Source organism: Lithobates pipiens, unplaced genomic scaffold (genome assembly GCF_037356315.1).
Source record: "Lithobates pipiens isolate NorthernLeopardFrog02 unplaced genomic scaffold, aLitPip1_a1.2 Scaffold_35, whole genome shotgun sequence".
NCBI lineage: Eukaryota > Metazoa > Chordata > Amphibia > Anura > Ranidae > Lithobates > Lithobates pipiens.
Window position 1 is genome coordinate 26,430,560 of NW_027507811.1, and position 26,376 is coordinate 26,456,935.

General features: G+C 44.3%; 2 protein-coding genes across 2 annotated transcripts in view; one reads left to right on the top strand and one right to left on the bottom strand.

Moving 5' to 3' along the window:
* Positions 1-26,376, top strand: part of LOC143956160 (uncharacterized) — a 482,654-nt gene that overhangs the window by 221,936 nt on the left and 234,342 nt on the right. The window lies entirely within an intron of this gene.
* LOC143955420 (uncharacterized) overlaps positions 1-26,376 on the bottom strand; it is a 77,202-nt gene that overhangs the window by 5,511 nt on the left and 45,315 nt on the right. Inside the window, exons 13-19 of the mRNA XM_077465470.1 lie at positions 12,654-12,722; positions 8,589-8,680; positions 8,424-8,502; positions 8,000-8,094; positions 3,555-3,606; positions 622-713; positions 9-120 (exon numbers count right to left, since the gene is read on the bottom strand). Coding sequence (XP_077321596.1) covers positions 9-120; positions 622-713; positions 3,555-3,606; positions 8,000-8,094; positions 8,424-8,502; positions 8,589-8,680; positions 12,654-12,722 — 591 coding nt within the window. The remainder of the gene's footprint in view (positions 1-8; positions 121-621; positions 714-3,554; positions 3,607-7,999; positions 8,095-8,423; positions 8,503-8,588; positions 8,681-12,653; positions 12,723-26,376) is intronic.

A 26,376-nucleotide genomic window follows, 5' to 3' on the forward strand; every position in this document is an offset into this window, starting at 1 on the left:
GTGCTCACCCGCGTCAAAGTCCAGAGTAGATTCATCCTCCTTCATCTCCTGCTCATCTGTTAGGTACAAGTCTTCCTCTAGTAATATAGCGTCATTTGGCCCACCTTCTGGAGACTCCCCCTACACATCACAGGTAAGAAAAAAAATAGCATTAACATTCAACTACATACAACAATTCACATCATGCCCCGCCATTGCTTTTTATCAGTAAAATTTTAGCAGATTTCGGAAATAAGATGTTCAGCTATTTGAGCTTTAGCCTTAGCAGCTAAGGACCACAGCGCCTATCAGGTTTTTTTTTTTATACTGTCGGTGTCCACATTAGGGACAGTCACCTTCTTTATATGACTTGTTTACTTATCACCGAAAGTGCAAGACAATCCCAACTTTTGGGCTGTCACCACAACAGGAATAAAAAGAAGATCTTCCAACGGGGACGCTGGTGACAAACAGGGATTTCCTCACTTTGGAGGAATTCTCTGTGGCTCCCTGTTTTGGCTTTGCCACAGGAAGTGAAGGGGAATCTCCCCAATATCTCTCCTTTACATTATCCAAAAATAAAAATAAATATGCTTTGTCTGTTTTCACTTGCAGTGCAATATTTTTCTTCCCCCAGATTACCTGTAAATCTTGTTGGCTATAATCTGCATCAGAATTGTCCGAGAGAACAGGGCTGGGAAATCGCTCCGGTGTATTTCTGTTAAAGGGTCTGTCTGCAAGAAACATTTTTAAATAGACATATTATGGAACTACGGTCACCATAAATGAATAGACATTTGTTATATGACTAATCCCTAGCAGTACCCTTTATACTTTATCATGGCTACTTCCCTGTACTATGAAAAACCTCTGTTATATTCCTAATCTTTATGGACAGCATACTGACAGGAATGGTACCAGCTGATTGGCGAAAAGCCCAAGTGGTACCAATATTCAAAAAAAAAAAAAATGCGGAGACATATTCCTGGAAACTACAAGCCTGTCAGTCTAACATCGATAGTACGTAAACTATTAGAAGGGATAATATCCAAGAATTTGCTGATGAAAACAGTATCACTACTTAGTAATCAGCATGGGTTTATAAAAGATCGTTCTTGCCAAACCAATTTGTTAACATTCTACGAGTAAGTGAGCTGCCATCTAGATAAAGGGAAGGCCGGTGGATGTGGTGTATCTGGATTTAAAAAAAGCATTTGATACAGTTCCTCATAAATGCCAAATTTACAAACTGAGGTCTGTTGGCATGGACCATAAGGTTTGTTCTTGGATAGAAAACTGGTTACAGGGGCGTGTCCAAAGGGTGGTGATAAATAATGTGTACTCAGACTGGTCAGGAGTGGTAATTAGGATTGGTCCTAGGACAGAGCCTTGGGGTACCCCGTTTGATTTATTAAAACAGAAAAAAAAAAAAAGTTTATAGTTTGCTTTGAAATTTTGCAAACAGGTAATTTTTCTCCTTCACTGATGTGCGCTGATGGAGGCTGCACTGATGGGCACTGGTAGGCAGCACTGATGGGTGACACTGATGGTCACGAATTGGCAGCACTGGTGGGCAATGTTGGCACTGCACTGATAATCAGGACACCAATAATCAGTGCAAATATCTTTTTCACACAAGCCAGTTATCAGCTCTCCTCTCCTTGCACTGTCAGCGCAAGGAAAGGAATGCCGATAACCACCTTGTGTTTACATTGTGATCAGCTGTGATTGGACACAGCTGACCACGTGGTAAAGGGCTGCTGGGATTGGCCAGTAAACTGCATAGGGATTTTTTTTCACTGCCAGTGTAATAAGGATGTGGAACCCACTTCCACAATCAGTGGTGTCAGCAATAAGTATCAATAGTTTTCAAAGACTCCTAGATGTGCATCCCAGTAAGCACGACATACAGGGATTAAGGATGAGCTCAGACATGTTCGCAACCGCACGTGCAGAGCCCGTCAGGAAGTCGGCACTGCGGAAACGCTTATCACAAGCAGCAAGACATTTTCTGCGGCTGCAGAGATCAGGAAATGTCCCACTGCCTGTGATCAGCACTGTGCAGTGCCGACTTCCTGGCGGGCTCTGCACGTGCGGTTGCAAACAGGCCAGAGCTCATTAACAGGGATATGGGAAATGATTATCGACAGTGACACACATACACCTACACAGGTTGAACTGGATGGACTTGATGGTCTTTAGTCAACCTTACCTACACTATCAGGGTTGCACCGATGGCGATATCGGTGCTGACACTAGGGCATTTTTGCGAGTATCAGTCCTCACGAAAATGCGCCAATCCCAGAAACCGATACCTGAAGCCGAACGCCTCCTCCTTCCCTCTGGCAGCGGTGATCAGAGCAGTCGCAAGGTCGCTTCCAGCTGACGTAACTTCCGGGCCCTGTGTTCCACACTGGTACCGGAAATGTGGCTGTTCTCTGGGTTTCTCCATCTGTGGCTTCCCTCTGCCGGGATCTACACGGCGGACATCTCTGGCTAGTCTTGTTACTCCGAGCGCCCTACATGCAGAAACCCATTCCTCAAACACAGCAGTGGTAAGAATTTTTCCCCGATCTGGGGGGGGGGGGGTACTTCCAAGCCCTCCACCACCCCAGACGCTTGCCAGCTGCCATCTTGAGCACAGCACCAAGAGCTCCTCCTCCCCATCTCATTCCCTATCAGCTACCATGTTCACAGTATACAGCTAGCTACTGCCACAAATTGCCGTTCCTACCATGGAATTTCACAGGTCAGAACTGCAACCAGTAGCTCGCTATACACTCTGCACCTTGTAGCTGTAAGGGAATGGGACTTCAGCTCCACTGTGTGCTGTGTGGGGAGCAAGAGCTCTGCCTGTGCTCGGGCATTGTGTACAATGCAGGGATGGGAGACAGAGCTATGTCCAGTGACACCTTAGTAAAAACAGCACACATAGTAAACACAAAAACACTGGCTAGGCACACAGGTAACCCTCTGATCACTCTAGATGTTTAACCCCTTCCCAGCCAGTCTCATTAGTACAGTGACAGAGCATAATTTTTAGCACTGATCACTGTATTTGCGTCACAGGTTCCCACAAAGTGTCAGATTGTCCTCTGCAATATCACCGTCCCCCTATAAGTCACTGATCACTGCCATTACTAGTATAAAATAAAATTTCCAGTATATACAGTATGACATAGTTTGTAGAGGCTATAAAACTTTTGTGCAAACCAATATACACTTATCTGGATTTTTATTTTTTACAAAACATTTGGAGCAGAATTCATATTGTCCTAAATTAATGAAGAAATTGGAAATGTTTTATAGCAAAAGCTAAAAAATATTTTTTTTTTGGTGCAAAATTGTTAGTCTTTTTTTGTTTACAGTGCAAAAATTGTGGTGATCAAATACTACCAAAAGAAAGCTCTATTTGTGGAGAAAAAATAAAAATAAAATGACAAACTTAATTTATGTACGGCGTTGCATGATGAGAAAAAAAAAAAAAAAAAAATGGCCTAGTCATGAAGAGAGGGGATCTTCCAGAGGTCAAGTGGTTAAAAAATAAAAGGATGAAATCCAGTGTTATTTGTTACCTTTCTGTTCTTCCACAGTGTCTTCCTCCCGAACCTCCAAATTTATTTCACTCTGAGGGTTAAACACACGAAAAAAAAAAAAAAAAAAAAGTGTAATAGTGACACCCATATACATACATGGTTCTCATGCACATCACCGGATTTACATTGGGCTCAGGTAAGTATAATAGGGGGGCTGGGAGGGGGGACTTGTTTTTTTTTTTCCCCCTTAATGCATACACTGCATTACAGTGATTTTATAGTCTTTTTTTTTGTAAATAACAAACGCAATGGTTTTGCACAAAGCAGCCCGGATCCACCTCTTCTCAGGTTCCGCTTCGCTGCTCCTGGCCCCTCCCTTCCCTCGAGTGCCCCCACAGCGCGCAACTAGCTATGGGGGCACCCGAGCCGCAGCGCCATGTCTAAACTGAGGTTTTTTTCCTAAAGCCCCATACACACCATCAGATTTTCTGCAGATTGTTTCCTTCAGATTTACTAAAACCATATAATATGAGGTCAAACCTTAGGAGTTTCAATTTGTATACAATCAGGCAGACCCTTGCACTACATGGTTTTGGTAAATCTGAAGACAAAACTCAGCAGAAAATCCAATAGTGTGTATGGGGCTTAAGAGACGTCTCAGTTTGTATTCCCTGCTTTGCAGGGAAACAAAAACTGACACAACCCCGCTGACAGAGCTCTGCATTGTTTACATAGGCCAGTGATGGCCAACCTTGGCACTACAGCTGTTTTGGAACTACATTTCCCATGATGCTCATGCACTCTGCAGTGTAGTTGAGCATTATGGGAAATATAGTTCCAAAACATCTGGGATGCCAAGGTTCTCCATCAGTGACATAGGCAAAGCTCTGTCCAGTCTTCCTCCTCACCGATCAGTAGACATGTCCATTTCATTCGTTTTTTTCCTTCATTTTTCGGGTCATGCGTTATGATCGAAATTCATAAAAATTTGAAATCGAAAAAGCTAGAAAATTCGGAAATTCAAAAATTCGAATTCAGAAATCCGGAAATTCAAAAAATCCAAAAAGAAAGAAAATATCCAAAAATTTGATAGAACGAAAATCCGAAAATAAGAACAAAAATCTGAAGTTTTCGAAAATCCGAATAACTAATAATAACTATTAAATTCTAGGTACTGGAATTTTCTTTCAAATCTGGCTGTTAGTGAACGTAATGAATACGAATTTATCCGAAGTTACGAATGTCACATCTAAACGTGTAAAACGTAACAAATTAATAATAAATAAAAACTATTTATTATTATTAACCGCTTTCCAACCGCCTCACGCAGATATACCGCGGCAGAAGGGGACATACAGGCAGAAACCTGTACGTTGCCCTTTAAGAGGCGGCTTGCGCGCGCGCCGCCGGGAGCTTCGTGAGCGCGGTCGCGGGTCCCATGGACTCAATGTCCGTGGGGATACCCGCAATTGTTTCACGGAGAGGAAGAACGGGGAGATGCAGATATAAACAAGTATTTCCACGTTCTACCTAGTGACAGTGTCACTGATCACCGCTCCCTGTGATCGGGAGCGGTGATCAGTGTCGTGTCACACACAGCCCCTCACAGTTAGAATCACTCCCTAAAACACACTTAAACTCTACAGTGCCGCCTAGTGGTTAACCCCTTCACTGCCAGTCACATTTACACAGCAATCAATCCATTTTTAATTGCACTGATTGCCGTATAAATGTAAAGGGTCCCAAAACCACGCCAAAAGTGTCCGATGTGTCCGCCATAATGTCGCAGTCCTGATAAAAATCGCTGATCGCCGCCATTACTAATAAAACAAAATATTAATAAAAATGCCATAAAACTATCCCCTATTTTGTAAACGCTATAACTTTTGCGCAAACAAAATCAATAAAGACTTACTGCGATTTTTTTTTACCAAAAATATGTAGAATACGTATATTCTAAACTGAGGAAAAAAAATTTTTTTTATATATTTATTGGGGATATTTATTATAGCAAAAAATAATGCGTTTTTTAAAAATTGTCGCTATTTTTTTTTTTATAGCGCAAAAAATAAAAACTGCAGAGGTGATCAAATGCCACCAAAAGCAAGCTCTATTTGTGGGGGGAAAAGGACGTCAATTTGGTCTGGGAGCCACGTCGCACGACGGTGCAATTGTCAAAGCAACGCAGTGACAAATTGCAAAAAGTGCTCTGGTCTTTGGCCAGCCAAATGGTCCGTGGCTGAAGTGGTTAATTTGCTACGTTCAATTAGTTTAGATGCGACATTCGTTATTTTGGATAGCTCGTAACTTCGGATAAATTCGTATTTGTTACGTTCACCAACAGCCAAATTTGAAAGGAAATTCCAATACCTATAATGTAATAGTAATATTTATTAATACAGTGGTGTGAAAAAGTGTTTGCCCCCTTCCTCATTTCCTGTTCCTTTGCATGTTTGTCACACTTAAGTGTTTCGGAACATCAAACCAATTTAAACAATAGTCAAGGACAACACAAGTAAACACAAAATGCAATTTGTAAATGAAGGTGTTTATTATTAAAAGGTGAAAAAAAATCAAAACCATCATGGCCCTGTGTGAAAAAGTGATTGCCCCCTTGTTAAAACATACTATAACTGTGGTTGTCCACACCTGAGTTCAATTTCTCTAGCCACACCCAGGCCTGATTATTGCCACACCTGTTCACAATCAAGCCATCACTTAAATAGGAGCTGCTTGACACAGTAAGGTCCACCAAAAGATCCTTAAAAGCTACACATCATGCCGAGACCCAAAGAAATTCAGGAACAATTAAGAAAGAAAGTAATTGAGATCTATCAGTCTGGAAAGGGTTATAAAGCCATTTCCAAAGCTTTGGGAATCCAGCGAACCACAGTGAGAGCCATTATCCACAAATGGCGAAGACATGGAACAGTGGTGAACCTTCCCAGGAGTGGCCGGCCGCCCAAAATTACCCCAAGAGCGCAGCGACGACTCATCCAAGAGGTCACAAAAGACCCCACAACAACGTCCAAGGAACTGCAGGCCTCACTTGCCTCAGTTAAGGTCAGCGTTCATGCCTCCACCATCAGGAAAAGACTGGGCAAAAATGGCCTGCATGGCAGAGTTCCAAGGAGAAAACCACTGCTGAGCAAAAAGAACATCAAAGCTCGTCTCAATTTCTCCACAACACATCTTGATGATCCCCAAGACTTTTGGGACAACATTCTGTGGACCGATGAGACAAAAGTGGAACTCCTTGGAAGGTGTGTGTCCAAGTATATCTGGCGTAGAAGGAACACTGCATTTCATAAAAAGAACATTATACCAACAGTAAAATATGGTGGTGGTAGTGTGATGGTCTGGGGCTGTTTTGCTGCTTCAGGACCTGGAAGACTTGCCGTGATAAAAGGAACTATGAATTCTGCTGTCTACCAAGAGATCCTGAAGGAGAATGTCCGACCATCTGTTCGTGTACTCAAGCTGAAACGAACTTGGGTTCTGCAGCAGGACAATGATCCTAAACACACCAGCAAGTCCACCACCGAATGGCTGAAGAAAAACAAAATGAAGACTTTGGAGTGGCCTAGCCAAAGTCCTGACCTGAATCCTATTGAGATGTTGTGGTATGACCTTAAAAAGGCCGTTCATGCTCGAAAACCCTCTAATGTAACTGAATTAGGACAATTCTGCAAAGATGAGTGGGCCAAAATTCCTCCAGGATGCTGTAAAAGCCTCATTGCACGTTATCGCAAACGCTTGGTTGCAGTTGTTGCTGCTAAGGGTGGCCCAACCAGTTATTAGGTTTAGGGGGCAATCACTTTTTCACACAGGGCCATGATGGTTTGGATTTTTTTTCACCTTTAATAATAAACACCTTCATTTACAAATTGCATTTTGTGTTTACTTGTGTTGTCCTTGACTATTGTTTAAATTGGTTTGATGTTCCGAAACACTTAAGTGTGACAAACATGCAAAGGAACAGGAAATGAGGAAGGGGGCAAACACTTTTTCACACCACTGTAGTTATGTCAGATTTTCGAATTTTTGAGTTTTCTAATTTTTGTTCTTATTTTCGGATATTCGTTCTTTTCAATTTTCGTTATTTTTGAATTTCCGAATTTTCGGAAGAATTCGTTAATGGGTTTTGGTTCATTTGAATATTTCCGAATGACCGCATTTGTCAAATTTCATCGAAAAACGAATTTGGAAAGAAACGAATTGCACATGTCTACCGATCAGCGAGTGCCAGAGAAGTGCTGTAACACGTACCGGGTAAACGGTCTGGCGCAGGACAGCAACTCTGTTGCCGTACAATTATGTTACCCGGTTGGCAAGTGGTTAACAGCTTGAAGGGGTTTTAAACCCTCATGTTTTTTAAGCATGATATGTTTTGTTTGTTATTTAAAAAAAATAAAAAAATAAAACCTTATAATCACTTTAACCTGCATTTGGGAAACAAGTGTGCAGCTCTTCCTCATCTTTACCTTAATACGTATTCTCTGCCATTTCCTTCCATCCCGCTTCAGTGAGAAAATTGGAAGGGGGCGCCTCTCCACTGTGGTTCTCTTGACCGATATGTCTGCGGGAAGAAAAACACAAACTCAATCTATTCTGCATTTGGTGGTTATTGCTCACCTTTTGTGACCTCCAATGCAGAAGCATGCAAGGATCCTGTCCTCAGTCATCACAGGTTGGGGCTCGGAGAGTACACCGCTCTCCAGGGGAACACAGGGAAGTCTAAAGAGGAGAGCCGGAGTCTAATAGAGCCTAATGGCCCTTGACTCCCCCCACTGGGCACAAACTGTCTCCCCATTACTGTCTACTGACAGAGGATGGGGGGAGAAGAAGAGATTGTTGTAGTGACTGAACAAGGAGAATCTGGGACTCTTTTTAGTGTTTATTCCTCACCTGTGCTGATCTCTGGAGGAACTTCCTCCTCATCGCTCTGCACAGTGTGATCTTCTTCCACGTTTATTTGATTTTCGCTCTGAAAAACACAAATAGATTTGTAACTGACAATGCCGGTCTGCAAACAATTCTGAATCCACGACATCTAGCAGTTATGTCCTTTACCTGGTGAGGGGTGTCGAGATCCTCCAGTTTGGAATCTGGGGAACATGATAATTGGGGACATCTCTCCGATGCGTCTATGCTGCTGGACCCATCTGTAAGAAACATTGTGCATTGAGCGTATGGGTTTTATTTACATAGTTACATAGTAGGTGAGGTTGAAAAAAAAGACACAAGTTCAACCTATGTGTGTGATTGTATGTCAGTATTACATTGTATATCCCTGTATGATGCGGTCGTTCGGGTGCTTATCTTATAGTTTCTTGAAACTATCGCTGCCCCCCGCTGAGACCACCGCCTGTGGAAGGGAATTCCACATCCTTGCCGATCTTACAGTAAAGAACCCTCTACATAGTTGAACCTCTTGGCGTCCGTGCTATAGCCGAATGGCGGCCACAGCATGGACCTGAATTTTCAGGAGGCCATCATCTGACGGTCTCCCCTTTGCACGCGCCCCCTGCAGAGCACGCACTGTGATCACCGAGTCACTGAGACTCGTGTGATCACAGATTCGAGTAAGGGGCCCATCCCGGCCCCTTACCACATGATCAGCTGTCAGCCAATGACAGCTGATCACATGATGCAAACAAAAGCTTGGCAAAAGCAGATCACCCGCTTATGTGCAAAGGACATCGGTCCCGAAGAGGAAGAGCCAATTCTGCCTCATCTGTGCCACCAGTACCCCCTGCCATTGCCACCTGCCAGTGCCACCTATCAATGCCCACCAGTGGTGCCAATCAGTGCCACCTAGCAGTGCTGCCTATCAGTGTAATCAACCAGTGCTGATCAGTGCCCATTGTTGCCACCCATCACTGCCACCTCATCAGCATACATAAATGAAGGAGAAAACATTACCTGTTTGCAAAATTTTATAACAAAATATAGATTTTGTTTTTAAAAATTAGGTCTTTTAAAAAAAAATTAACAAAAAATAAAAACCGCAGAGGTGATTAAATACCACCAAAAGAAAGCTCTATTTGTGGGGGAAAAAAATATAAAAATGTCATTTTGGTACAGTGTTGTATGACCGCACAATTGTCATTCAAAGTGCATCAGAGCTGAAAATATGTTCTGGACAGGATGGAGGGTTTAAGTGCCCAGCAAGCAAGTGGTTAAGGTTAAACCTTTTCTTCTAATTTCAACGAGTGGCCACAAGTCTTGTTAAACTCCCTTCTGCGACAAAGTTTTCTCCCTATTGTGGGGTCACCAGTACGGTATTTGTATATTGAAATCATATCCCCTCTTAAGTGTCTCTTCTCCAGAGAGAATAAGTTCAGTGTTCGCAACCTTTCCTCATAACTAATATCCTCCAGACCCTTTATTAGCTTTGTTGCCCTTCTTACCACTCGCTCCCTTTCCAGTATATCCTTCCCGAGGACTGGTGCCCAGAATTTAGCTGTGTAGAACAGGGTTTCTCAACTGCAGTCCTCAAGGTGCCCCAACAGGTCATGTTTTCAGGCTTTCCATTATTTTGCACAGATGATTTAATCAGCTTCTTTGTCTAAGACCCCTTTCACACTGGGGCATTTTTTAGGTGTTTTTCAAGCACTTTAGCGTTAAAAAAAGCGCCTGTAAAGCGCTTGAACAAAGCCTCATCTGAAATCCCAATGCAAAAGCCCAAGTACTTCGAGAGCCCTTTCACACTGCCAGCGCCAGAAAAATGCTGGTAAAGCGCTGCTTAAACTAGCGTGTTTTTCGAGCGCTATTGGGGCGCTTTTAACCCCCACTAGTGACCAAATAAAGAGTTAAAAGCATCCACAAAGCACCGCTGCCAAAAGCGCTTTGCAGGTGCTTCCCATTGATTTCAATGGGAAGGGGCGCTTTAGGAGCGGTGTATTCACCGCTCCAAAAGTGCTGCAAAGCTGCTTGCAGGACTTTTTTTGACGCCCTGCCAGCGCAAGCGCCTCAGTGTGAAACTACTCGGGCTTTCACATTGGGATTGCAGATGAGGCTTCTTTCAGGGGCTTTTTTTTTTAATGCTAAAGAGCCTCAAAAATGGCTGCAGTGTGAAAGGGTTCTTAGTAATCACCAAAGCTAGAGAAAAACTCACCCAAGCTCTACCGCTACATATAAGTTCAGGGATCTTCAAACTATGGCCCTCCAGCTGTTGCCGAACTACAAGTCCCATGAGGCTTTGTATAATTCTGACATTCACAGACATGACTAGGCATGATGGGAATTGTAGTTCCTGAACAACTGGAGGGCCGTAGTTTGAAAACCCCTGGATAGTTGGTGTGTAGAGTAGTTGGTGCTCTGGCTAATTATGCTCACAAAAGATCCATAGAAAGTACATCCATGGATGATGTTACTGCTGTAATGTTTAAATAAATATTTCCTATGGAGAAGCGATTACCACAGTTTTTTCATATGAGGGAAATCCTAAAAAACATGCCTTGAAAAAGTATTTATACCCCTTGAAATTTTCCACACTTTGTCATGTTACAACCAAATACGTAAAAGTATTTTATTGGGATTTTATGTGCTAGACCAATACAAAGTGGAAGGAAAACGATAAACGGTTTTTCAATTTTTTTTTACAAATAAATATGTGAAAAGTGTGGTGTGCATTTGTATTCAGCCCCCTTTACTCTGATACCCGTAACTAAAATCTAGTGTAACCAATTGCCTTCAGAAGTCACCTAATTAGTAAATAAAGTCCACCTGTGTGTAAATACAGCGTTTCTGTGAAGCCCTCGGAGGTTTGTTGGAGAACCTTACTGAACAAAAAGCATCATGAAGGCCAAGGAACACACCAGACAGGTCAGTGATAAAGTTGAGGAGAAGTTTAAAGCAGGGTTAAGTTATAAAAAAAATATCCCAAGCTTTGAACATCTCACGGAGCACTGTTCAATCCATCATCCGAAAATGGAAAGAGTATGGCACAACTGCAAACCTACCAAGACATGGCAGTCCACCTAAACTGACAGGCCGGGCAAGGAGAGCCTCCATCAGAGAAGAGCCAAGAGGTCCATGGTGACTCTGGAGGAGCTGCAGAGATCCACAGCTCAGGTGGGAGAATCTGTCCACAGGACAACTATTAGTCGTGCTCTCCACAAATCTGGCCTTTATGGAAGAGTGGCAAGAAGAAAACCATAAGAAGTTCCATTTGCAGTTTGTGAGAAGCCTTGTGTGGAACACAGCAAACATGTGGAAGAAGGTGCTCTGGTCAGAAGAAAAAAACTTTTTGGCCTAAAAAGTAAAACGCTATGTGGTGGCAAACTGACACTGCACATCACCCTGAACACACCGTCCCCACCGTGAAACATGGTGGTGGCAGCATCATGTTGGGGGGATGCTTTTCTTCAGCAGGGACAGGGAAGCTGGTCAGAGTTGATGGGAAGATGGATGGAGCCAAATACAGGGCAATCTTAGAAGAAAACCTGTTAGAGTCTGCAAAAGACTTGAGACTGGGGCGGAGGTTCAACTTCCAGCAGGACAACAACCCTAAACATACAGCCAGAGCTACAATGGAATGGTTTACATCAAAGCATATTCATGTGTTAGAATGGCCCAGTCAAAGTCCAGACCTAAATCCAATTGAGAATCTGTGGCAAGACTTGAAAATTGTGCTTCACAGATGCTCTCCATCCAATCTGACAGAGCTTCAGCTATTTTACAAAGAAGAATGGGCAGAAATGTCCCTTTTCTAGATGTGCAAAGCTGGTAGAGACATCCCCAAAAAGACTTGCAGCTGTAATTGCAGCGAAAGGCGGTTCTACAAAGTATTGACTCCGGGGGGCTGAATACAAATGTACCCCACACTTTTCACATATTTGTAAAAAAAAAATTGAAACCTATTTATCATTTTCCTTCCACTTTGTGTTGGTCTATCACATAAAATACATTTATGTTTTTGGTTGTAACATGACAAAATGTGGGAAATTTCAAGGGGTGTGAATACTTTTTCAAGGCACTGTACAGATCTTTGCTGATGGCAGCCACAAGGTCCATCACCAAAATGATCAAAGTGGGGGCCTTGTCCAAAGTTACTTTTAAGACAGAACGCCAAAAATTACCAGAAAAACCCACCCCCGGCCCTGGAAGACCAAAAGTACACAGTATTCTTACCTAACAATATCAGGGGGTCCTCCATGGTCACCTTGAGTACAGCCTGCAGTGGAGAGCCTCGGGTGACCTCTGTAGACAAGAAAAGAGAATTTTCCAAATTTCTTTTAAATAGTCACAGACATTAAAAGAGGGCAAAAGTATAAATGAACACCCGAGCAATCGTCACACACACAAACACACACACACACACACACACACACACACGAGAGGTATCACCGCAAGCATCAGATCATGGGCAGTAATTCTAGCACCATACCTCCTCTAAAGTGGTAATCTGTAAAGGCTTTCAAAGCGTTGCCTATGGACAGTAAAATGTACGTCGTTTGTCGCCGTTGCACGGCTGTGCGCAATTTTAATTATTAATCTTCATCTTCTATATTTTTCCAAAAAATTTAGAATTTTATTGTGATCACTAAAATTCATTAAAGTGCATTTTTTCATAAAGGTTTGCTACGCAAATACTGTGTGATGTAAAAAATTGCAAACACCTACCAAGTTATTCTCTAGGGCTGCCTATGATTGGCGGGGCCCAGCGACGGCTGCTTCTTTTACGATCGGCAGAGCCCAGCGACGGTTGCTTACGATCGGCAGAGCCCAGCGACAGCTGCTTACGATCGGCAGAGCCCAGCGACGGCTGCTTACGATCGGCAGAGCCCAGCGACGGCTGCTTCTTTTACCAACGGCAGAGCCCAGCGACGGTTGCTTACGATCGGCAGAGTCCAGCGACGGCTGCTTACGAGCGGCAGAGCCCAGCGACGGCTGCTTCTTTACGAGCGGCAGAGCCCAGCGACGGCTGCTTCTTTACGAGCGGCAGAGCCCAGCGACGGCTGCTTCTTTACGAGCGGCAGAGCCCAGCGACGGCTGCTTCTTTACGAGCGGCAGAGCCCAGCGACGGCTGCTTCTTTTACGATCGGCAGAGCCCAGCGACGGCTGCTTCTTTTACGAGCGGCAGAGCCCAGCGACGGCTGCTTCTTTTACGAGCGGCAGAGCCCAGCGACGGCTGCTTCTTTTACGAGCGGCAGAGCCCAGCGACGGCTGCTTCTTTTACGAGCGGCAGAGCCCAGCGACGGCTGCTTCTTTTACGAGCGGCAGAGTCCAGCGACGGCTGCTTACGAGCGGCAGAGCCCAGCGACGGCTGCTTCTTTACGAGCGGCAGAGCCCAGCGACGGCTGCTTCTTTACGAGCGGCAGAGCCCAGCGACGGCTGCTTCTTTACGAGCGGCAGAGCCCAGCGACGGCTGCTTCTTTACGAGCGGCAGAGCCCAGCGACGGCTGCTTCTTTACGAGCGGCAGAGCCCAGCGACGGCTGCTTCTTTACGAGCGGCAGAGCCCAGCGACGGCTGCTTCTTTTACGATCGGCAGAGCCCAGCGACGGCTGCTTCTTTTACGAGTGGCAGAGCCCAGCGACGGCTGCTTCTTTTACGAGCGGCAGAGCCCAGCGACGGCTGCTTCTTTTACGAGCGGCAGAGCCCAGCGACGGCTGCTTCTTTTACGAGCGGCAGAGCCCAGCGACGGCTGCTTCTTTTACGAGCGGCAGAGCCCAGCGACGGCTGCTTCTTTTACGAGCGGCAGAGCCCAGCGACGGCTGCTTCTTTTACGAGCGGCAGAGCCCAGCGACGGCTGCTTCTTTGCGATCGGCAGAGCCCAGCAATGGCTGCTTATAATCGGCGGCGCCCAGCAACGGTTGCTTATGATTGGCGGGGCCGAGAGACAACTGCTTATGATTTACGGTGCCCAGCGATGCTTGCATATGATTGTTGGTGCCCAGTGAAGACTTCCCATCGGGATGGGGGGGAGCTTTGGAGGGAACCCCACGCCCACTCCATGCAGATAGAGTTCTGACCGGGATTCTAACCCCAACGCCACAAATCTGCTGTGACGCCATTGCACCGTATTCTACTATTACATTACTACTGAATTTATACTTTCGTCATGTATCTATCACCTAGTCTGTATTAGTTTTACATCCATATTTTTTATTTTTGGACATTTGCCATCAAGAAACAAAGCTTACGTGTGGCGACGACACAGGCAGTCAGGTTTGTCCCCCCCAAGTTTGGCGGCCAGGCATCACTGGAAATAATTTTTGAAATGTCACCTTAAAATGGAGGGGGGGGGGGGTCGCGTTTTGAAATCGACCCCGGGGGAAGAGGGTCACTATCTTCTCCGGGGCAGGGGTTGGTATTTTCTCCAGGGCGGTGGGTGAGCTTGAGGTGTACTTTGTCAATAGGGACCTCACACAGCCTCCCAGGTGTGACAGTGTGATGACCCCCCTCCCCCAGTTCTACCTGCACCCCCTGCCTACCCAGCATTCCCTGGGGCTGGACCACTCTCCCCCTGCACAAGACCGGTACATCCACCCAATACACACAATGTATATACAGCTCTCACCCTCTCCGGCGTCCACTCTCTCCCAACCAAGTCAGCCAGGCGGCGCCATTGTGACGTCACCGCTCCATCTTCTCCGCCGCCCCGCTGCATCTCGGGAGTTGTAGTCCCATTTAGCCGGCCGGGCTCTGCGCTTCCCGCTTCTTACCACCAGAGGGAGCATCGTGGCGTCACGGGCGCGCTCAAGGCACACGCGGGAAGTCGCAATGCGCGCTCCCGAGTCTAGTCAGTTACAGGCTGAGGGAATCTTGTCAGAGTAGAGTTGAGGCAGGTGTCTATGTTCTTATTAATTTATAATCATGCTATTTTTTTTACTATTAGCAGTATTGTAGCGTGTATTATCACTTTATATATTGTTTTAGAGCGATATATATATATATATATTTTTATATATTTATAACTGAATTATAACTTATTATTATGTATTGACTATTATCACCACTATGATTAATAGATTGTGCTTATTATCACTATTATTGGTATTATATTATGACTATTACTAATACTCTCTCATGACAGGCTTCCTTTAGCGCTGGCGAGCCAGCCGCCCGCAGCTGCCCGGTCATGGCGTGCGTCATTACCTGCCCATTATTATTATACTGTGACTATTAGTATTATATCGTGACTATTTTTATCAATGCTCTTCCATTACAGGTTTGCTTTAGTGCTGGCGAGCCAGCCGCCCGGTCGTGGCGGGCGTCAGTACATGTCCTATATTATTACACTGCGGCTATTTGTATTATATTGTGACTATTAGCACTAATATTCTCTCATGACAGGTTTCTTTTAGCGCTGGCGAGCCAACCGCCAGAGCCCACCCAGTTGTGGCACAGATCAGTACCTGCCTATTATTATTATTATGATTAGACTGTGACTATTGGTATTATATTTAGGGATGCACCGAATGTGTTTTTTGGTGCCGAAAATGACTGTTTTTAAAAAAAAATTTATACAGGAGATGGTCAGAGACTGCGGACATGGTACGGGAGATGGTCTGAGTAACTGGAGACATGGTACGGGAGATGGTCAGAGACTGGGGACATGGTACGGGAGATGGTCAGAGACTGGGGACATGGTACGGGAGATGGTCAGAGACTGGGGACATGGTACGGGAGATGGTCAGAGACTGGGGACATGGTACGGGAGATGGTCTTAGTAACTGGGGACATGGTACGGGAGATGGTCAGAGACTGGGGACATGATACAGGAGATGGTCAGAGACTGAGGACATGATACAGGAGATGGTCAGAGACTGCGGACATGGTACAAGAGATCAATGCAGCCTCACCAGTGCCCGTCAGGTGCAGGCAGCCAGTGTATCCCAGTGCAGGGAGCCAGTGTCCCCATTGCAGTCAGCCAGGGTTCCCCATGGTCAGAGACTTCGGACATGGTACAGGAGAAGGTCAGAGACTGGGGACATGATACAAGAGATCAATGCAGCCTCACCAGTGACTGTCAAGTGCAGCCAGCCAGTGTCCCCCATTACAGCCAGCCTGTGCAGGGGAAATGAGAGAAGAGCCGCTGCCTGGTTGATCAGAGCACCGGGAACATCACAGCTTTCATTTCAATAGCTGTGTGTTCCCTGCCCCGGCCATCACATACAGTCCCTCCTCTTTATCCGGGCACTTTGATAGACTGCCCGCCCAATCCTGAAATGGGTGATCTGTCTATCAAAGTTCCCCGGACAAGGGGGAGGGGCTGTATGTGACGGCACGCGGCGGGGAACACACAGCTATTGAAATGAAAGCTGTGATGTTCCCGGCGTTCCAATCAACCAGGCGGCGGCGGCTCTCCTCTCTTCTACGCTATAGGAAGCCCCCGTGATAGGCGGCGCTTCCCACCCCCCCGTCCCATTTTCAGCACCATTATCTGCTGTTTTTCTCTTTCGGCAAATTGCCGAAAAGGCCATTTGTTTGCTGATATGTTTAGACGGCCGAAATTTCGGTGCATCCCTAATTATATTGTGACTATTATTAATGTTTTTCCATTTCCTTTAGCACTGGCGAGCCAGCCGCCCAGGTGTGGCGTGCATCACTACATGCCCATTATGAATATACTGTGACTGTATTATATTGTGACTACTATTACTAAAGTTCTTCTATAATAGGTTTCATTTAGTCCTTTAGTGCTTAGTCCATATATATTTGGACACAGGCACAATTTTCATACTTTTGGCTCTGTATGTGACCAGAATAAAATTAAAATGAAACAATCCAAATTAATTTGAAGTGCAGACTTTCAGCTTTAATTCAAGGGGTTGAACATAAGTATCCAGTACAAAATGTAGGAACTGTAACCATTTTTATACACAGCCCCCCCCCCCCCCCCCATTTTCAGGGGCTTAAATGTAATTGGACAAATTAATATAATCCTAAATAAAATGTTTATTTTTAATATTTTGTTGAGAACCCTTTATTGGCAATGACTGCCTGAAGTCTGGAACCCATGGACAAGGATCTTGGCAGGGGTATGGCATACTATGGTCTACCTAGGCCGAAGCCAAGGTGGCGCCTGCTCCTTAGGGACCTGCTGAAGCAAGTACTTGGTGAGGGCTGTCCCAAAGAGAGATGCCCCAGTTAGAAAGAAGGGGGAAAAAAAAGACTGCCATAGATCCTCTCCCCATCATGAGGGCACACCCCGACAAACCTGTACCTTCCATCTCTGTGAAAAAAAAAAAATAAAATACAGTGTAAATGATTAATAAATGTAAAAAGGGCCCTGTACAATACCTGAGGCAGGCCTTCTAGCCGGTATAGGTCTTTCTCTGAGTGGGCCCAAAACCCCTTTTAGACATTAGTCACCAGAACAAGGGTCCTGTTCATGTGGCAACGCAAAATGTTGATTTTTTTTTTTCCCTCACTTTCATTCCTGGAGAGATCAGACAATTAAAGAGGGGGATCTTCCCTAACAGGGACACAAATGACAATTAAGAACAGACGGGGGTTGGTGGGTCCCAACGGGACAGGACAAATAAGAGAAATTCTGCAACAGGTATATTGCTCACAATGACACCCAAAATCACATTGGCATGAAATCATCTTATTTTCTTTAGGTAAAGCCAAAACGCCAGGGCATTGGCCAACCCTTCTAATTAATTGCTGGTATAATAAATAAATAAATAAATAAATAAACATTATCTAAATGCCCAATTTACTTACCTGAAGCCAGAGTCATGTTTACTTCCTGGGGTCCTTCTTCAGAGGTCCACATCACTGCCTATGTGGTACAGACACATCCTCTTGGTGAAGGTTAAGCTTCCAGTGACCAGGTCCTCTTGCACGGGCTCCAGAGGTAGGAGAAGTTACAGGGGCGGTGAGAGGACCCGTGCGTAAGAAGATAACAGGCAGAGAAAAATGTCTGGTCTCCAAGGCATGAAATTCATTTTGCTCATAGCAGTGTCTTTTTTTCCAATACACTGCAGGATGGCTTAGGTACGGGTGTGTGGAATTAAGACTAAGGGAGTAAGGTAACTGATGGACATTGCACAATTTAAATTTCATTATTGCCCAGAGATGGGCTTTAACCCCAGGATCAGGCCGTGCTCCGGTGCGATCCATCACCCGCTGTGATCTATCCACTGGACACAGCTGATAACAAATTACTGTAGCGGCCCGCCGCTGGTATCGTGTGATCGCTGTGGCCAATCACAGCAGATCACATGACAATTGTACACAATGAAAGGCTTTGATTCATGCCTTTTCATTGCTGTGGCCAATCACAGCAGATCACATGACAATTGTACACAATGAAAGGCTTTGATTCATGCCTTTTCATTGTGTACTATTGCAGTGAGCTCTGTGATTGGTCACAGTGATCACACGGTACAGGCAGGACCAATCACAGCCTAGCTGTACCATGTGGTTAGCTGAAACACTTAATGAATAGTTTTCATTCAGAAAAAAAAATGGTTGCTTATAACTGTAAAATTCACAGTTATAAGCAGTCATGGTGTATAAATAAAATAAAATCCTGATCACCTCCCCAGAGTAGTACAGTGGTACTATGGTAACACTGCATTGCTCTGGTCACTGTATGAAAAAAAAAAAGTAATACAAAATAAAAAGAAATATTAAAAAAATAAAATAAAACATTATTTATTTTTAACATACTGTGACTAGTCAGTGTCCCTAATCACTGCCACACCAGTTCTATGATGACGCTGTACTGCACTGGTTACAGTATGTACAAAATGTTAAAAATAAATCATAAAAGATTTTTTTTTTTTAATTATTTATTTATTAATTTTCCAAAAAATTGTGGCAAAAAAAATGACAACTTCATCAAACTCGCCATGCCTCTTACTAAATACCTTGAACTGTTTACTTTCCAAAAAGGGGTCATTTCGGGGGGTATTTTTACTGTCCTGGAATTTTCAAGCCTCAAGAAATGAATGAGATAGGCCGTCAGTACATCGGCACTGATCAATTTTCAGATATACTGACTGTATACCGCATGGTTTGTGGACTCTATAACTTTCCTACAGGCTAAATAATATACACTGATTTGGGTTACTTTCACTAAAGAAATGCAGCAGAACAAATTTCAGCCTAAATTTATGAAGAAAGATTATTCATTTGAAAAATGTTATAACAGAAATAAAGAAAACCACGTTGTTGTTTTTTTTTTTTTTAAATCTTCAGTCTTTTTTCGCTTGTTTTGCAAGAAATAAATAAAAACAGCAGTAAATAAATATCACTAAAATAAAGCTCTATTTGTGTGAAAACAAATGTCATATGGGTACAGTGTTGCATGACCACAGAATTGTCAATCAAAGCAGCGCTGAAAGCTGAAAACTGGCGTGGGCAAGAAGGGGGTGAAAGTGTCCGGTATTGAAGCGGTTCAACAGACATATTGTGCTTTTGTTTACAACTACTGTCTTTAAACTTCCTGGTTGAGTGAGGCACTGGTGATGTAACCCTGGCCTCACAGCTGCAACCTGGAAGGTTCCTGTCACATGCTCTAGGAGGCAGACCTGGAGGTACAGGAAGTAAAGGGAGATGGATTAATCCGCCATTAGTGAAAATGGCCACCGTGAAGAATCGGGGAGGAAAGAGAGAAATTAGGTATGTAAAGAATAAAAAGCCTGAAATTACGGGGAGTGGGCTGAAAAAAGTTCTTGGCCTGATCCCTTTCCCAACATGTGACATAAATGTTTTTATCGTAGTTGTAAAGAGTGACACTTCTTGGCAATTTGGAGGATTAGAGCTCTATTTTCTCAATTGTTGCGGGTAATTGAATGAACCATTGGTGGGGAAGAAGGTGGAATTCACAAGCATTGAATTACGAGTCATCATGAGGTTCCTCGTCCCGAAGAAGAAAACGCTGAAGGAAATTCATAAGCATATGATGGAAACTTTGGGCAACCAGTGCCCATCATACTCAATGATGGAGAAAAGGTGTGCACATTTTTCAGCTGAAGACGCTGCAAGATATGAAAGGCCCATCACAGTATCTGCCAAAAATATTGATCGTGTGCATGACGTGATTCTGGAAAATGTGTATCTATAAGAATCTGTAGGTTTCTAAAGGTACCTGTGCTGTCTGTCTTATCATAATAGTGAAGTTCTTCTTCAAAGTCTCCAAGGCACCCAGACAATTCTTGGATTAAATAAAACCTTGGAATACCTGATGTATGTAAATCCATGAATGAACTCTCTGATGGAAGCTACACTCTATTACCAAAAGTATTGGGACACACAAGGATGTGCTAGATAGGTGGATGAAATAGACATTGATTACCAAATGTATTGTCTTTACACACATGACCTTTAATGGCATCCCAGTCTTAGTCCGTAGGGTTCAATATTGAGTTGGCCCACCCTTTGCAGTTATAACAGCTTCAACTCTTCTGGGAAGGCCGTCCACAAGGTTTAGGAGTGTGTCTATGGGAATGTTTGACCATTCTTCCAGAAGCGCATTTGTGAGGTCAGGTACTGATGTTGGATGAGAAGATCTGGTTCGCAGTCTGCACTCTAATTCATCCCAAATGTTCTGTTGGGTTGAGTTCAGGACTCTGTGCAGGCCAGTCAAGTTCCTTCACCCCAAACTTGCTCATCCATGTCTTTATGGACCTTGCTTTGTGCACTGGTGCACAGTCATGTTGGAACAGGAAGTGACCATCCCCAAACTGTTCCCAGAAAGTTGGGAACATGAAATTGTCCAAAATGTCTTGGTATGCTGATACCTTAAGAGTTCCCTTCACTGGAAGGGGCCAAGCCCAACCCCTGAAAAACAACCCCCACACCATAATCCCCCCTCCACCAAATGATTTGGACCAGTGCACAAAGAAAGGTCCATAAAGACATGATTGCGCAAATTTGTTGTGGAGGAAATTGACTGGCCTGCACAGTCCTGACCTCAACCCGATAGAATACCTGTGGGATGAATTAGAGTGGAGAATGTGAGCCAGGCCTTCTCATCCAACATTAGTGCCTGACTTCACATATGCGCTTCTGGAAGAATGGTCAAACATTCCCATAGACACACTCCTAAACCTTGTGGACGGCCTTCACAGAAGAGGTGAAGCTGTTATAGCTGCAAAGGGTGGACCAACTCAATAGTGAACCCTACGGACTAAGACTGGGATGCCATTAAAGTTTATGTGCATGTAAAGGCAAGCGTCCCAATACTTTTGGCAATATAGTGTGTGTGTGTGTGTGTGTGTGTGTGTGTGTGTGTGTGTGTGTGTGTGTGTGTGTGTGTGTGTGTGTGTGTGTGTGTGTGTGTGTTTTGTATGGTGTGATATTAGAGATTGTACCTCCCATGTTTCACCCACAAACACCCAAGTACATCTCCAAAACACACTTTTTCCCTTTTATACATTTCAAACTCAATTGACCGTTGTATAGTTATACTTTTCTCATTACTGCTCACACCCAAAAGAAAGGCAGTTGTTTTAACCCATCGGCATTAGCTTAGTGACAACACTGAAGAAATTACACTTTGCTACAATGTAAAGTGGTGAGTGTACAGCTTGTATAACAGTGTAAATTTGCTGTCCCCTCAAGATAACAACACACAGCCATTAATGTCTAAACCGCTGGCAACAAGAGTGAGTACACCCCTAAGTGAAAATGTCCAAATTGGGCCCAAAGTGTCACTATTTTGTGTGGCCACCATTATTTTCCAGCACTGCCTTAACCCTCTAGGGCATGGAGTTCACCAGAGCTTCACAGGTTGCCACTGGAGTCCTCTTCACAGACATCACAGAGCTGGTGGATGTTGGAGACCTTGCGCTCCTCCACCTTCCGTTTGAGGATACCCCACAGATGCTCAATTGGTTTAGATCTGGAGACATGCTTGGCCAGTCCATCACTTTTACCCTCAGCTTCTTTAGCAAGGCAATGGTTGTCTTGGAGGTATGTTTAGGGTGGTTATCATGTTGGAATACTGCCCTGCAGCCCAGTCTCTGAAGGGAGGGGATCATGCTCTGCTTCAGTATGTCACAGTACATGTTGGCATTCAAGGTTCCCCCAATGAACTGTAGCTCCCCAGAGCCTCAGACCATGACACTCCCACCACCATTCTTGACTGTAGGCAAGACACACTTGTCTTTGTACTCCTCACCTGGTTGCCCCCACACACGCTTGTCACCATCTGAACCAAATAAGTTTATCTTGGTCTCATCAGACTACAGGACATGGTTCCAGTAATCCATGTCCTTAGTCTGCTTGTCTTCAGCAAACTGTTTGCCAGCTTTCTTGTGCATCATCTTTAGAAGAGGCTTCCTTCTGGGACGACAGCCAGGCAGACCACCTTGATGCAGTGTGCGGCGTATGGTCTGAGCACTGACAGGCTGACCCCCCCACCCCTACAACCTCTGCAGCAATGCTGGCAGCACTCATACGTCTATTTCCCAAAGACAACCTCTGGATATGACGCTGAGCACGTGCACTCAACTACTTTGATCGACCATGACGAGGCCTGTTCTGAGTGGAACCTGTCCTGTTAAACAGCTATTTGGTCTTAGCCACCGTGCTGCAGCTCAGTTTCAGGGTCCTGGCAATCTTCTTATAGCCTAGGGCCATCTTTATATAGAGCAACAATTCTTTTTTTCAGATCCTCAGAGAGTTCTTTGCCATGAGGTGCCATAGTGAACTTCCAGTGACCAGTATGAGAGAGTGAGAGCGATAACACCAAATGTATCACACCTTCTCCCCATTCACACCTGAGACCTTGTAACACTAACGAGTCACGTGACACTGGGAGGGAAAATGGCTCATTGGGCCCAATTTGGACATTTTCACTTAGGAGTGTACTCACTTCTGTTGCCAGCGGTTTAGACATCAATGGCTGTGTGTTGTTATCTTGAGGGGACAGCAAATTTACACTGTTATACAAGCTGCACACTCACCACTTTACATTGTAGCAAAGTGTCATTTCTTCAGTGTTGTCACATTAAAAGATATAATAAAATATTTACAAAAATGTGAGGGGTGTACTCACTTTTGTGAGATACTGTATATATGTTTAGTTATACGTAGGCTTTTTGTTAAGGTGCGGCAATGCAGGTTACATGGATGGAGGTGCCACTTGAGTAGCACCCCAATGCACAACGATCAACAATGCACCATAGTGCTTACAGCAAACATTTTGAGAAACGTCTGATTTTTGGGAGGTTTTGGTGCATCAGGAGGGGGGGGGGGGCAAACTTCTCCACAGATTGCTGCAGTGATCTGACCGGAAAGTGGGAGCGAGTACCTGTTAAAAATAGGTACTAGCTCCACCCCCCAAAAAAAGTGCCAAATGTGGAAGTGGAGGGGAGGCGGATGCAAACTTCCTCTTTTGGGTGAAATTTCACTTTAACGCACCCCAAAAAAAAAATAGCCCAGAGGCTTAATCCCAGGGGATGATTAGGTGTCACAAGCAGAGAAATCTATATTTAAAAGATTCAAAAGATCTAAAATCAATTTTTTCTTTTTTTTTATGTTCATTAAACATAACTGCAAGAATAGGAACATTCGTAGTAATACAGGCCACCCATGTGCCAATTCTTTGCATGATCACCATGTTGGGCCAGCCAGACACCCGAAATTACTGATGTCAGAAAGACAATGATTTCCCCTCTATCCTTTGCGCAAATACAGAATGGTTGCAGCCAGTTCTGGTTCAATCCACAAGTGTCACTTAAAGCAGAATTTTGGCAATTTTTTTCAACTTTCCATCTATTAAATCTTCTGCCCTTGTCGTTTTAACTTTCAATAGTAAAACATTTTATTTTTATTTTTTTGCCAGTAAATACCTTATATAGCCCACTTCCTGTTTCTTGTCTGGTAAAAAGCCTAGGCTTATGACATCATGCACAGCTCTCTCTCACTCTTGTGAGAGTTTGCCAGGAAGGGAGGGGGTGAGTCACAAGAGGACCAATGAGAGCTGGAGGTGTGCCTTTGTGTAAATTGAGGAAGTGAACAGGTAACAGCTTCAGCTGCCCACAGTTAAAATGGTTGCAGTCAGATTCAGTGGAGGGAGATTTCTGCAGCATATTTGGCAAGTGCAGAATCGCAGCATATATAAAATAATTGTAGGGAGGCTTCAGAATGTCAAATGTTGATATTTGCATAACTCCTCCCAACAGTCAGCAAACCGCTCAGACCCCTTGAGAGGAATATTGAGGCCGGGTGCTGTGATGTTTTCAGAATGCTACCTAATGCACCCTGCTGGTCTCTCCTACCAGCCGTGGTCTGCCTGCATTGAATAGAGAAGCACAGAAACCCAGTGATGACATCACCAGGTCTAAAAAAAAAAAAATAAATAAAAAAAAAAGGATGTATTGAAAACAGGTTTTATTTTAAAATGTCATTAGACCGTTGAGAGGAGAGGAAGGAATTCACAAGTGACAGGCTGGGTTCACATATGTCCAGTTGCAGTTTGCAGTTCGGTGCCTTCCTGTTCACCGATTTAGGCCTCATACACACGGGCATTTAAAAAAAAAAAAGGGGGCTGTAAAGCTAGTAACAACACCTGGGGAAAAAAAAGCAGAGTTAAAAATGCGATTTTATTATCGTTTACATTTGGCATCAATGCGCATTTAACGTTGTTTGAAAGAGCTAAGGTGTGTTTTTTTTAACCACTTTGCACCGGGTGGACGTCCTGGGGCGGCCTTGACTTTCCGGGGTTATATCTGAAAGATGCCTGAGGCTACAGACATCATTCAGATATCGGCATTTTCAGCCAGCGATTCCCTGCACCATAAGAACGATCATAGCGGCTGTTTTCGGGCCCTCCAGTGCTTCTACCGACTCTCCGCTTCCATCGGTGAGTCAGACACAGGATCAGCCGGCCCCCGGATAATGATCATAGAGATTTCCGGTGGACCAGATGGTCGCCGGAGTCACTATGATCATTCGGAGGCCGGGCGCGATGTTATGACGTCACGCCTGGCCCCTGCATTCAAATAACAGCGCCGCCTCGGCTGGGAAGCCGTGATCATTTTATTTTTTATTTTAGGCTTCCCAGCCTAGGAGGTGAGATATGGGGTCTTATTGACCCCCCATATCTCACTGTAAATAGGTCCGATCATGCCATATTCCTATTACAAGGAAGGTTTACATTCCTTGTAATAGGAATAAAAGTAATCCATTTTTTTTTTTTTTTTAAAGCGTCAAACTAAAAAAATAAAAGTAAAATTAACAATAAAAAATGTTTTTTAAAGCGCCCCTGTCTCCTTGAGCTCGTACGCAGAAGCGAACGCATACGTAAGTCCCGCCCACATATGAAAACGGTGTGCAAACCACACATGTGAGGTATCGCCACAAACGTTAGAGCGAGAGCAATAAATTCTAGCCCTAGACCTCCTCTGTAACACAAAACATGTAAGCAGTAAAAAATGTTAAGACGTCACCTATGGGAATTTTTAAATACCAAAATTTGACCAAAAACATATATAATGTTTGGGGGTTCTATGTAATTTTCTTGTGTGAAAACAGCTCTAGCGCTGGAGTCTCAGAACACGCTGGTCCTTGGTTTTCTTTTGGAGCTTAAAAACGACCATGCCTGTTACAGCTCAAAAACGCCATGGTGTGTGTGAGCCCATTGAATAACATGGAGTGGCGTTCTTAAGCAATAAAAAAAAAATCCGCTGTTAAAAACGTCCGTGTGTATGAGGCCTTAGGGGCAAATTTTTCACCTAAACTCGCAACTGAACCAGACCCAAAAACGCCCCGCACATGTGTGAACCGCCTCCACTGAAAGCCGTTGTCACTCGGATGTTATGCGAATTGGATGCGGTGTAAAACATCCAATTTGCATATCTTTGAACCCAGCCTAAAAGTGGTTGTAAAGGCTGACTTTTTTTATTTTAACCACCTCCCGCCCAAGGCCGTCCTATGACATCCTGG